Here is a 13,732-nt window from a genome sequence, read left to right as displayed (position 1 = left end):
GGAGTGGTTAATATATCTTAACAATGCTTAGCATCAGCTTGTTATGTTGTCACGTCCTGTTGTTTTATCTAGCTAACAAGCTAACTTTAAAAGTAACGTTAACTAATGTTGATTTCAGAAAAAAAGCTGTGATCGTCTGTGCATTACCTTCCACGTCGTGCACATATCCCTCAAACCAGTTGCTGTATCCTTTCAGCAAAACATCCCGGGAAATCATGCAGTCCTTATTGGCCCATTTTTCGACATAGTCCACTGTTATTTTGGGAAGACATGAAAGATTTGATGTCCACACAGGTATCGCCATGATGACAGACGCCCGCTGCTGCGCTCTGTCAATGAACTTCCGGTTTAGAGTGTACCTCCTAGCCTCGTTTTGGATTTCAAGATGGAGGCGTGGTGAATAAGGTCAATGCACTGAGCTTTCAGGTGTATGACAAAGTGTTGCTCGAATGTGGTGGGACAAGGCAACTCTTGTCTGACACCAACCCCACCATTTCCAGACGGTGCTGAGCCAATTTGCATTGCCTATTTACAGGCACCCAAGCCACTGTGGCCCTCATTCATGAAACGTGTGTATGATCAAATTTGACCTTAAAGTGATCATACATCATTTCACGGACGTAACTGGTATTTTATCGATCATAAGGACATATATTTTGGATGCCTGGGACTTACCTTTATCGATCCAGACATCTGAGAGGCGACACTTTCCTCTTACAAGGTAATCTCTGGTTTGGTCTGTGCTTGAGTTAAAGCAAATTAATTGTTAGGTTAACCAGCCTATTGGCAATGTTATCCAATCATGTATGACTGATAAAACATGTTGATTGTACGGAGAGTCTGGATGTGTAATTATGCGATGGATGTCCTATTTTGGTCAAGCGTTCCGTTAGCCTTGAAGCTAATGCTCAGTTAGCATAGCTTTTGGTTGGACTGACAAGTCTAGTAGCCAATTAGATTGTCCCTTCAGCGGTAGGCAGATTTCCCTCTATATGGCTCCTCATAGGTCGGAGGTGCCATGGAAAGTCAATGGGATCAGAATGTTTGTGTTTTTATTGTAGAAATTGGTTTTCTATACTAAACAAATAGCATTAAAAAAAATTACAGATGTACATGAAACAGTGGAATTATGTAATTTACAGATTTGAAGTATAGGGACACTTGGAAATGGCTCTTGACACCACCTACTAAAATAGCTGCACAGATCTAGCACTTATGTCTATCAATCCCCAATTTGTTTCTGATAATTTTGACATGTTTGTGTAACCATAAGATGTGTGTATAGCTGAGAATATCAATATTTGAGTTTTAGCCTGTCCCTGAAAGAATAGAAAAATGTAAAACTTTTTTTTGTTCTGTGTTCTAGCTTGTGCCTGAAAAACTTATTTCATCCAATCTACATTCTGATGAATTCTTCATAATCTACCAGGTGGATTTTATACAGAATACCTTCATTGTGAATGTCCTGACAACAAATGTGCATATATATATTGCAGTTATAATGGGCAATGGCAGTATAGGCGGAAATCTCAATTTCTTCATTTATACTCAAGAGGATTAACTTAGTAAGTCAGAAATCAATATTTGGTGGAATAACCCTGATTTTTTATCACAGCTTTCATGCGTCTTGGCATGCTCTCCACCAGTCTGTTACAGTGCTGTTGGGTGATTTTACTCCTGGCACAAAATTCAAGTAGCTCAGCTTTGTTTGATGACTTGTGACCATCCATCTTCCTCTAGATCAAATTCCGGAGGTTTACAATGGGGTTCAGGTCTGGAGATTGGGCTGGCCATGACAGGGTCTTGATCTGGTGGTCCTCCATCCATACCTTGATTGACCTGACTGTGAGCCATAGAGCATTGTCCTGCTGGAAAAAACAATTCTCAGAGTTGAGGAACATTGTCAGAGCAGAAGGAAGCAGGTGTTCTTCAAGGATAACCTTGTTCTTGGCTTGATTCATGCGCCTTCACAAAGCCAAATCTGCCCGATTCAAGCCTTGCTGAAGCATCACCAGATCATCACCAATCCTCCACCAAATTTCACAGTGGGTGTGAGACACTGTGGCTTGTAGGCCTCTCCAGGTCTCCGTCTAACTATTAGATGACCAGGTGTTGGTCAAAGCTGAAAACTCATGTCTGATCAGAGACTGTGTAAACCAATGTCAAAAAATAAGACAATGCATGATTCACAATAAGACTACCATTATGATGAAAAAAAAACAATCAATACAGTCTTACTAACAACAACCACAATAATTATAATAATTATATATGTATAAATAAGATAAGGAATATGGCACATGCAAATGTACCAACATGTTAAATAATGTATTATTACCTTATTAATGTATGATTTATGTTTTATTTCTGTTGTTCATGCATTTGTAATTAGGGCTGTAATTAGGGTTTGTATTAGGGCTGTAACAATATCAAATTTTCACTACACGATTATCGTGGCCAAAAGTATTCATGGTAATATTGTTATCACGGTGAAATGTGAAGTAAAAAAATGCTCTTTCAAATTCATCTTCAACTTTGTTGAATGTTCTCTTTTTTGGGAAATGAAATACACTGAAATACGAGTGTATGGAGGTGGAGAGAGTCTGAAACCATAACTCTACAAATAAAAAAAGAAAAGCATTCGAAAAGAATAATTCCACTTAATGGATAGTGAAAAGGCAACCAGATGAACTGATAAACAAAAGATCCACAAGGCCTAACACGAAGAGGAGTTTTTGGAAAAATACAAAACATTTTCGCCTTGTGAATAGGCTACGAAAAGGCGTCAATTCAAACGCTAGTGTGTAGGCCCAGACTCGTATTTTAAAGTACATGCATCGTTTGACCATGAAAAAGCTATGGAAAAACCAAGGAGTTTGGGGAAAAATAAAACATCATTTTTTCCAATTCAAATAGACTACAAAAATGGCACGTCTTTACGGATCTCTTCCGGGGGTTCTAGTGGGGCTAACAACTTTATTTAAATGCCAGTGCATAGATCCAGTCTCCTTGCTTAAGCACATGCATTGTTTATCTGTAAGTGACATGAATAAGGTATCGAAAAACCGAGAGGGTTCTTGGAAAAAATACAACTTTAGTTTCGCCTACTGAATACGATATTATCAGACGTGTATTATTAACATGATATCAATATTTCATTTTTAAAATAACACGGTTATCGTCAATACCGGTATATCGCGACACACCTAGTTTGAATTGCCAGTAACGTGTAATACCTATGTTTATTATTGGTAGTTGGCCATTGGTAAAGAATGTCTGTCATTTAGTTTCTTAAAAAAGAAAAAGTGATTTACATTTAAAATTTACATATGATTAAATTAGCCTACACAAGAAGCTGAATCTCCTATTGAAAAACAGTAACATCTGATACATATGTTGAATTGTCAAGTAGCCTATGTTGTTTGTTTTATGTTTCAATAATAGCCTAAGTAAATTGTTGAATGGTCATGGAAATTCAACCAAAACTCTATCATTCATCTGGGAGTATCGCACATTCATCCATTTGACGTCATGCATTCAGTGAAGGGTAGTTAGCACCTGGGTACCAATGCTAATGGCACTTTTCCACTGCATGGTACCAGCTCGACTCGGCTCGCCTTTTCTGTTGATAGTACCTTGTACCAGATAATTTTTTTAGTACCTTGTCTGTAAAGGTTCCAAGAGAGCTGAGGCGATACCAAAAATGTATGTGAAAACATGGAAGACTTCTGACAAGAGTGACTCAAATCGTGCAGCAAAGCAAAACAAGCTGTTCTGCTTTTAGATGTCCAGTGTCAGAGAATGGTTTTATGAGATAAGAATGGCATGTCTTTGCGGGTCTTTCCCAGGACTCCTTGCATTGAAATGGGTTCATTTCAGTGCCAGTGCATAGGATCAGACTCGTAATTTAAGTGATTGTATTTTCCCCAAACTCCTCTCGGTTTGGACCTTTGCACTGGCGTTGAAATCAGCTTATCACCATGAGACCCGCAAAGACAAGCTGTTTTTGTAGCCTACAAAAGGACCTCGTCTATCTTCTCGTCTGGGTTTTTCAATAGGCTAACTGGCATAAATTGCACTGGTCAAAGTAGTAATGTCAAGCCAAACAGAAGCAACCTACCAAGCTTTTGAACCATTTTGCAGTCTGCAATGTATTAAGACAAAAGTTACTGCTCACGCCTGCTTCCTCGCTACTACCACTATAAATGCTGTCTTGTGTTCAGTAGGCTACTCTTAAGTCAGTTGGTGTGGTATTATAGCCAGCAATTAATAAGGCAATTATTTTACCTTTTAATCGGGATGGAGGGGTTATGTATTTTGTTTTAAATGTGTTTTTATTGAGTTCTTAAGTGTATACAAAATCTAACAGAACATTTCCCGCACCATTAGGTGAGGCAAATACTGACTGGTTTTCGGACCCCCCCAATACAGTGAAACTGCACATTTTAGAGTGGCCTTTGATTGTGGCCAGCCTAAGGCACACCTGTGCAATAATCAGTAATTCCCTCTGTCCCTCTGACCTGTGCATTACTTCATTAGTTGCCCCAAGATACAGCAAGATCCCTTTCATGTATTGCAAGCTATAAACAAAGGCCTGTTGGTAATCTTTTTGTCATATATCAAATTTCCTTTTCCACAAAACAAGAAACCTTTTCTTTTATTAAAAAAACAACAATTTAAAATAATGTATTTTGACTCCAATTACTAAACTACGGCATGCTGATCTGATTTCCAGGCAAGCCTTTAGATTTTTTGCCAGACCCCGTAAGCAGAGACGGCCTAGAAGAGCGAATGTCTCTTACTGAGTGAGTGAATGAGTGACTACCCCTTGTTAAATAGCATAGTGGTTAGAGATGCAGACTACAGATCAACAGGTCCCGTGTTCGCCTCCTGTTACAGTCATGACACATTATGCCTTAAGGTTTGTTCAGGACAGACAACAACTTTGCTGGGTTCAACCTTCACTAGCTATGTTATAGGAAGCCTAAAATAAAACCGTTCTGTGGGATAGTAAGATTTATTCAGGATAGACAAATACTTGGCTGTCAACACGTCTTTTCACTAGACGAGAAAGTCAGTTATCGTCACCTACAGAGCCGGAAAAAATTAAGAGACAACTGTACCATTTCTTTCCTTTCCAAAAAAGTCGAAAAGGAAGATTTTGAGTGAGGAACAGAAGCGTTCAATTTGAAGTGTTAACTTAATTTTAACCCTTCTGCTCCTCACTCCAAACCTTCCTTTTCAACTTTTTGTGGAAAGGAAAGAAAAGTTGCAGTAGTCTAAAATTTTTCAGGAGCTGTATATTGATAGGTACTGTATCAATGTCATTCACAAATGGCTAATTAGCTGTTAAAACGGCCAGTGGCAAAAATAATTTGTTCAGGATAGACAAAAACTCTGTTGGCTACATGATTCTCCTGTCTTTTCACTTGACGAAAAATCAGTTATCGTCACTTATATTGGTAGTTATTGTATCAGCGTCATTTACGAATGGCTAATAAGCTGTTAAAACTGCCAGTGGCAAAAGACATACAGTTCATAAATGCTATTTGTGGTGAAGGTAAAGTTAAAACGAAAAAGTTTAATGCTTAATGGTATCTAGCAAAATATTCATACCTGGCGTGATGTTGAAATGCTATATCACTTTTAAAGTATTTTTTTTAATCAAAATGATCCCAAACCATGCTTTCTTTGGATTATACCACTAGATTCTTCAGCGAGTCACCCCCAAACAAGTTACAAAGCATTCTCAAGTAATATGGAATTAAAATTGCCTCAGAGGTGGCACCACAAGTCCAAAAGTGGTGGGGCAAACTTAAGGACATATCAGGGACCTTTCTTGGGGACCAGGCTGAATTTTTGCTGAGCTTGTGAGGTTAACTTCTGTGTCCTACTTGTATGCTTTGTTGATGAAAGATCATTGTAAACATACACATACATTTGAGTAACTTTGTAGACACTTATCCAGATGGACAAGGCATGTAAAAATAATAGATACAGTATAAAATGTTGTATAATCAATTAGTAAATAGATCAACAGCTCAATTCAAAGGGGTGTTTATAAAATATTCCCATTCCAAACATCAGATTATATTGAATCACGTCACTATGTATTGCACTCTTCCTATGTGATGGCAATTCCATCGATCGACACTCTTAAAGGAGTAAGAACAGAGACAAAATTATCTTGGTACAATTTAGACATTTATTATTATTTGCAAATAAGAGAGACGCGTCAAACGCTTACAAACATAATCGTCAGAGGAGTCTCTAACTTCATACATGAACAGTTCGTATTTATTACAGTTAAAAGGGGTGTGGTAAGTTGCTGTCCTAACTCAACAGAACACATTCCCTTTGTTCTATTACTACCTAGGCTTCACACAAGGGGCAAGATATCCTCCCCCACATGGGTAACCTCTTCAACTCTAGGAGAAGACACAGCATCTGGACAAACAACAGATAGACACTGATGGGTTATACAGATTTACCGATTTACGAGCAACCCTATAATCTGCTAATACCAGTCAATAATGACCCTAACCACCAGATCCCCCTCTCCTGCATTCCTTTTCTTATCCAAACATGGGTACTTTAACTAGTAACCAATTCATACATGTATAGGATCAAGTATACATCAGTTCAAGAATTTCCACAACACCTACTAACTCTGTCCTACTAGTTTCCATCGCTAGGTGTCACCATGCAATTACACCACAATGGCTGTCTGTGAAGGACAATTTTGTTGGCTCTAGAATTCATTAGCAATTTATCCTAGCGCATTATTCGTCATCTGTCTGTTATGGTTTGACGAAAGTATTACTATTTTCTGTGTAGACGACTGGAATTTTTAGCTAGCTAGGTTTTGAAATATTTGACAAATGTCAATGAAACAACACCATGTCATCAGTCTTAATTTAACAAACTGCTAACCAAGGCCAAGGGACAATAATAAGTTACTGAACGCTAGCTAACCTTTTCAGGAACCTAATTATTGTCGCTTGGGTAGCAGCAGCAGATCGTTTCATGTACTTGTCTTTCTCCTGTGGCAAACAAACGTAATCAGTGAGCTTAAAATAATACTACCTAGCTAGCTAGCTAATTATGTAATGTATGCTAACTCCCTAGTAAACACTTAGTGTAGTGTCACAACCTCAGCTCATAAGTCATGACAAAGAGGGAGTCCACATGTAGAAATTAGTTACAAAATAATTCATTAACTAAATAAACCAATAGATAATCCAGTGACAGTCAGCATATCAGTAATATAGTGGATGATGGGAATGACTGGGTGAAAGCACATGTTGAAAGGTGAAGAACCAAACAAAACAAAACCTAAGAACAACTCAAAAACCACCCGTGCTTCCAGAAGGCAGGCCCCTTAATGACTGAGAAGGTAAGCCTAATAAGCCCCAGCCACAGGTGCTCCCAATATCACAGACAACCCTCTCAGCTCCACCCACCAACCTGCACAGAACAGAACAGTTAAGCAGACAGAGTGAGTGGACCTTCACAGTAGCTACAAATTAGCGTGGCGTGGTCGATGCTCTGCCTCTGGAGCAAAGTTGGCTGTAGCTAGGAGATCACTGTGACTGACAGGTGCTTTAACCTGTTGCAGTCAACGTTTGAGGTAGTGCGTCAACGTTTGAGGTACATTCAACAGAGTAAACAGGCTGAAATTTGGAAAAGGATTTTTTTTCAGCTTGTTCAATTGCAAGAAATGTACGTTTATTTTTTCCATTACAAAACGTTTTTTTACATTTATAATCGTAGATACATTGAATGTGCTCTACTCCGCTGCACTGAAAGTGGTGGGGCGGCGCCACACCACTTTGAAAAGTACTGGAGCAAATGCCATCTCGCCACACATTTGCCGGCGGCTCTGAATTGCCTACATCGATCAAATTAGTTGCCGTTGATCAAATTCTTATCCACAATTAATCAATCTTTGATTCATCATTAACATCCCTAGACCGCATGTCATATGCCTTATATTCAGGTTTGGCTTCTGTTTAGCCATTCTGCCATAAAGGCCTTCTGGCAGATTCTCAGATCTCTGCAGAGAAACTCTGAAGTTCTGCTAATGGCCATTGTGTGTTTGGTAAACTCCCTGTCCATGGCCATTTTTGCACAGTTACTAACAGTAGTTTGGCCTGACAGCCAGCTCAATATATTGGCAAAAATGTCTAAAACCTTTTTGTTTTTCATTATTGGGTATTTTGTGTTACATTTTTTATTAACTATAAATTAAGTCTATAATTTAAAAAAAAATGTGAGAATGTTAGGTGGTCCGAATACTTCTGAAAGATTCTATTTACAGTACCAGTCCAAATTTGGACTGATACTGTAGGTTTCCTTGCATTTTCTTTTAATCTTTTACAACACTGGATATCAAAATTTGTTATTATAAGTTCACATTGAGTTTATGTTGGAAAATATTTGTAAAATATATGTATGAATATCCATCCCACAAACATTAATATTTGTTAGAACAATCCTTCGCCGCAATAAGGTCTTAAGGTTTCTTAAGGTAATGTTTGGCACACAATATCAGAGTGATTTTGTCTCATTGTTCTTGGCAGATTTGGTCCAAGTTGTTTAGTTTGACTGGGAGATGGTTGTAAAACTGCAATTTTCAAAATAATATCCAATTTGGATTAAGATAGACTGACTGGGCCCATGTAGGACTTTCACCTTTTTTTCTTGAGACACTCCAATGTTACTTTGGGTTTGGAATTATTGTTCTGCAAGAAGGTTTATTTTGCAGACTGAAGCAGGTTATTCTCAATCCATTATACCTTCAATTTTAACAAGATGCCAAGCTTCCTTCTAATGAAAAGCATCCCGACAGAAATATTCTGTCATCACATTCTTCCCTGTTGGAATTGTACAATTATTAAAAAATATATTTTTATAATTCACATTAGATTTTTAATTCACACAAAAACCAGCACTTTCACAAAAAATGATTATAGCAACACAAAAACACCTGGAACACAGAACAGATTTTTTGTTCCTAACCAATGTAGCACTTTTTAAAACCTAACTTTTTTAACTACTTGTGTTTAAAATATTTTAGACAGAAATTATGTGTCTTGAGGCATGGTAAGTGTTAGATGTATGATACACATAAAACACCATCTTGGTCTCATCTGACCACAAAACATTTAACCAAATCACTGATGCTTTCTTGCCAGCCTCCCATACAGATAGGTGATATGAAGTGATCTTATAAATGGTTTACTGGCGCATTACTCCACTCTCAGCCACTGAATTCTGCAGCTCCCTCAATGTGATTTTTGGCCTCTGTGGTTTCTCTCTGAAGTCTCCTTTTTGTTTAAACACAGAGTTTTGAGGAACATCCTTTTCTTGGCAGTGCCTGTGTGGTGTGATACAGCTTTAACTTATTAACGTGTAATTCAGTTTCATTAGAAAATTTGTCAGGCATTCAAATACTTTTGCAAGGCACTTTACTTCTGAATTTACCCCACCAGCATCTAGACTGCTTCATGAGCGGATTCTCTTTCTGCTGTTGCAGTGGCACAGATAAAAGAGAACAGATTACTTTTAATGACAAAACCAAGTAACAAAAACAGGAACTAATCATGAAACAAGCATGGGGAAATATATTGCTGATGGTTTACGTTTCTTAAAACCAAGTGAAATATCAAAATGTTTTAATGAATACACAACGTGTCCTTTAGTTAGGTATATTTACTAAGTAACTGTACACCACTGGTAATCATTCATGCTATAATCTAACCAAGTATGTCTAACCAACTATGATGTAACTTTCCTCATATACATTTGTTATTCTGTAATTCTTAACTCTGTTTGTGTCTTTCATAGGGAAACAGAAATACCTGTGTGCCAGCAGAAATGACTGTACAATTGATAAGCTCAGAAGGAAGAACTGCCCTTCATGTCGACTGAAGAAGTGTTTTGAAGCTGGGATGACACTTGGAGGTAAATAACTATCTACAGCATGTCAATATTATAAGGCAATAACAACTAACTTAAGTATTTAGCTAACCACCCACCTACTGATAGATCATGGACAAAGTAAAAAGTATTTACACCTTAGACATTTACATATTACAAAGAGTGACAAAAATCTATATAATTATGATTTTCAAAATAAAACACTGATATACTTTCATTCGATAAGTATTCACCCCCTACATTACCTGTTAGAAACCTCTTTAGCAATGACTTCATCTATGAGTTTTCTGGGGAAAGTCTTAAAAACCTGCAGTCAGAAAAGGAGAGTTTCTCTCTAAGTTTCTTCCTCAGTTTCTACCCTGTGAACATTGTGAGTTTTTCAGCGGAGTGGCAGCAGAAATCACCAGGTATCATCAACTACTTGATCTGCAACAAAACCAGGAGGACATTGGACAGGGACAGCTATGAGTCTTTCGGGCCTGGTAGTCCTGATGTGTGGTCCAGGGGCTCATGTCCTCTGAAGTTTAAACAGAACAGGACACAAGCAAAATTTAGAGATGGCATTCCTTAGATTTACAAAGAAGGAGAACTGACCATACTCCCCCGGCTTCATAATATAGCAGCATAAAACCTTGGGGCTGAGACAGGGGGGTCCAGTGACACTGTTGCCCCTAGGAACAATCCTTGTTTTGCTTTTCAAGCTAAATTTAGTAGCAGCCACTTGTATCATCACTACTTTATTCATTACTTTATTCATGAATGTATAGACAGGGTATCAAGGTAGGGTGGATATACAGATGAGCATAATTATGCCTGTACTGTAGGAGTCCATATAATGTCAAGAACATTAAGACATGAAGGTCAATCAATCAGGAAAATGTCAAGAACATTCAAAGGTTCTTCAAGTGCAGTCCAAAAACATAAACTGTCTCTCATGAGGACCGCCACAGGAAAAGAAGGCCCAAATGTTACCTCTGCTGCTGAGGATAAGTTCATAAGAGTTACCAGCCTCAGAAATTGGCAATTTACTGCACCTCTGATTTCAGGCCAAATACATACTTAATGGAGTTCAAGTAACAGACATCTCAACATCAACTGTTCAGAGGGGACTGCGTGAATCAGGCCTTCATTGTCGAATTGTCAATAAAAAACTACTACTGAAGGACACCAATATGAAGAGACTTTCTTGGACCAAGAAATACGAGAAATGGATTTGACCGGTGAAAATCTGTACTTTGGTCTGATTAGTCAAAATTTTAAATGTGTGGTTCCAACTGCCATGTCTGTGAGACATTGAGTGGGTGAACGGATTAATTCAAGCCAAACCCAACCAGTATGGCTACCACATTTCTGCAGCAATATGCCATACCATCTGGTTTGTGAATAGTGTTTTTCAACAGGACATTTGTTTTTCAACAGGACATTTGTTTTTCAACCTCCAGGTTATTTGACCAATATAAGTGTTATTTGACCAAGAAAGATTGATTGAGTGGTGCATCAGATGACCTGGCCTCCACAGCCACCCGACCTCCAGCCAATTGAGTTGGTTTGGGATGAGTTGGACCACACAGTGAAGGAAAAGCAGCCAACAAGTATTCAGCATATGTGGGAACACCTTCACGACTGTGACAGTAAAAAGAATTCCAGGTGACTTCCTCATGAAGCTTTCTGAGATAATGCCTAGATTGTGCAAAGCTGTCATCAAGGCAAAGGGTGGCTACTATGAAGAATCTAAAATAGAAATGGATAGGGATTTAACACTTTTTTGGTTACTACATGATTCCATATGTTTTATTTTATAATTTTGATCTCTTCACTATTATTCTACAATGTGGAAAGTGGTAAAATAAAGAAATACCCTCGAATGAGTTGGTGAGTCCAAACTTTTGACTGGTACTGTGAATTGCGTATTTCTGACCGACCGACAGACGGACGGACGTAAAATAGTGTAGTGGTTAGAGAAGTGGACATGTAAACTATTGGCCCTGTGTTCATATCTCCTTGCAAGTACGCATTATGAATTATTCCGTATAGAGGAAAACTTTGCTGGTTAAAACCTTCAATATCTAAATTTTAGTAAGCCTGAAATAAAACAGTTTACGGTTATATTGCGACTGTTTCTGCATTCCAAGTATGATTCCACGATTCTCTCTTCTTTTCACTTGATGAAAAAGTAAGTTATTGTCACCTTTATTGATAGTTATTGTATCAATGTCATTCATGAATGAAAGAAAAAAGTATGTTGTTATGCCATGAAAGAAAAAAATACGCCATCGCTAGCAATTGCTCATTTCTTATGATTATTCCAATAAGTTAGTAGATACCGGTAAAGCTTATTACTGGTTGATAGGCTGTTAAAATGGCCAGTGGCAAACGCCATACAGTGCATTGACGCTATTTGTAGTGGAGGTAAATTTAGCACGATTTAGTAAAACATTACAGAATATCTTGTGTTGATCAATTACAAAAAACACAAATCAATTTCATCACACTTTGTAATACAAAATGTGAATAGTGTGTGTGTGTGTGTGTGTGTGTGTGTTGGGGGGGGTTATACTTTACAGTATAAAACCCCCAGTACATTTCAAATTTAGGGCATATAATTGAAGTATAGAGTGGGTGATTTTTGAGAAATTGCCTCTTTTAGACTAAGTACTTGATTTCTTATGAATGTTGGAACCCTTACTACACATCTCAGCCAGCTCTCTTGAATCACTGCATCACAAAGGGGAATACTATTGCTAATCAAGCCCCTGACTGCGCTACCAGGCAATTTACACCTATTCTATTCACTTTCCCTTAAAGTCACCCAGAGCTGTTTGTCGTATTAGGTCTCAAAGATGGACATGTGCTGGACTAATTTTAGTTCTTGTGTTCAATTTTCACTACCTTCCATTTTCTCATTCTGTTAACTGTGAAAATTGCACAGAGAAGCACAAAGCTGACATGAGACATGTGGATTAAAGGAGCAGAAATGCTGGTAATTTAGCCACCAGCCGCTGACAAGCCCATGGGGGGAAAATACGATGTGATGCAGTGATTGTCAGGGAAAAGGCACCTCTATTCCAGCTGTAGTTAGAAAGAGCCTCCCTTATCCTCAGACGCTCCTCTCATAGATTTTTTTATGTGCACTTCCTTCACAGGAAGGTTTGTGACAGTAATTTGAAAGCTCAAAAAAGACCTTTGAATGTAAAATATTATATTTCTGATTATAGAATATTGTATTAGTTATGTAGTTGTTAGGGCAAAATCGAAGATACTCGTAAAGTATAATTGAATGGCGGTTTTAATTTGGAATACAGAATTCCATTTACGTAATTAATGGTGTTATTTCACTAAAAAGAACATTGATGTGCTAGTTCATTTTAAACAGCACAGGTTCACTGAAAGTAGACACATGATACATGAAAATATTATTTAATAACTGGTCCCTGCTCCTACATTCTCGTTTGCAGATAAAAAGTGATGACATGTCATACTTCCTTCTTGCTTGAAGTCTACTAATCAACCCTGGGATTAAATGTGTTGTGTCTAGAAAGGTACAATAACAGCTGATGGGAACTACACCAATTCCAGGAATATTAGAGAAATGCCCTGTCTCCTGAACCACCATTTCAAGGCTCACTGTAAAAACAGGTGATAGCGTGCGCATTTAGCTTTGAGAATCACAAGCAAACACATTGTGTTTACTTGTGCAATAGATATGAATTTGCTCAATTCCTGGTAGCAAAAACTACATGTAGCGGTGTTAACTCTAAGCAATACTGTTTGCAAGTTCTGCTCCCTGTAG

The 13,732-nt window shown here is 37.9% G+C and overlaps 1 protein-coding gene across 3 annotated transcripts in view; it reads left to right on the top strand.

The window, feature by feature from the left end:
* Positions 1-13,732, top strand: part of ar (androgen receptor) — a 78,915-nt gene that overhangs the window by 33,842 nt on the left and 31,341 nt on the right. For 2 of the 3 annotated variants that reach the window (XM_010895396.3, XM_013134503.3), the window contains one exon: positions 9,850-9,966. The exons of the other annotated variant lie outside the window; for it this stretch is intronic. In XM_010895396.3, coding sequence (XP_010893698.1) covers positions 9,850-9,966 — 117 coding nt within the window. The remainder of the gene's footprint in view (positions 1-9,849; positions 9,967-13,732) is intronic. 3 annotated transcript variants of the gene reach the window in all.

This window comes from Esox lucius, chromosome 7 (genome assembly GCF_011004845.1).
Source record: "Esox lucius isolate fEsoLuc1 chromosome 7, fEsoLuc1.pri, whole genome shotgun sequence".
Classification (NCBI taxonomy): domain Eukaryota; kingdom Metazoa; phylum Chordata; class Actinopteri; order Esociformes; family Esocidae; genus Esox; species Esox lucius.
The sequence above is the reverse complement of the archived record's forward strand: the minus strand, read 5'-3'. Positions and strand labels throughout refer to the sequence as shown.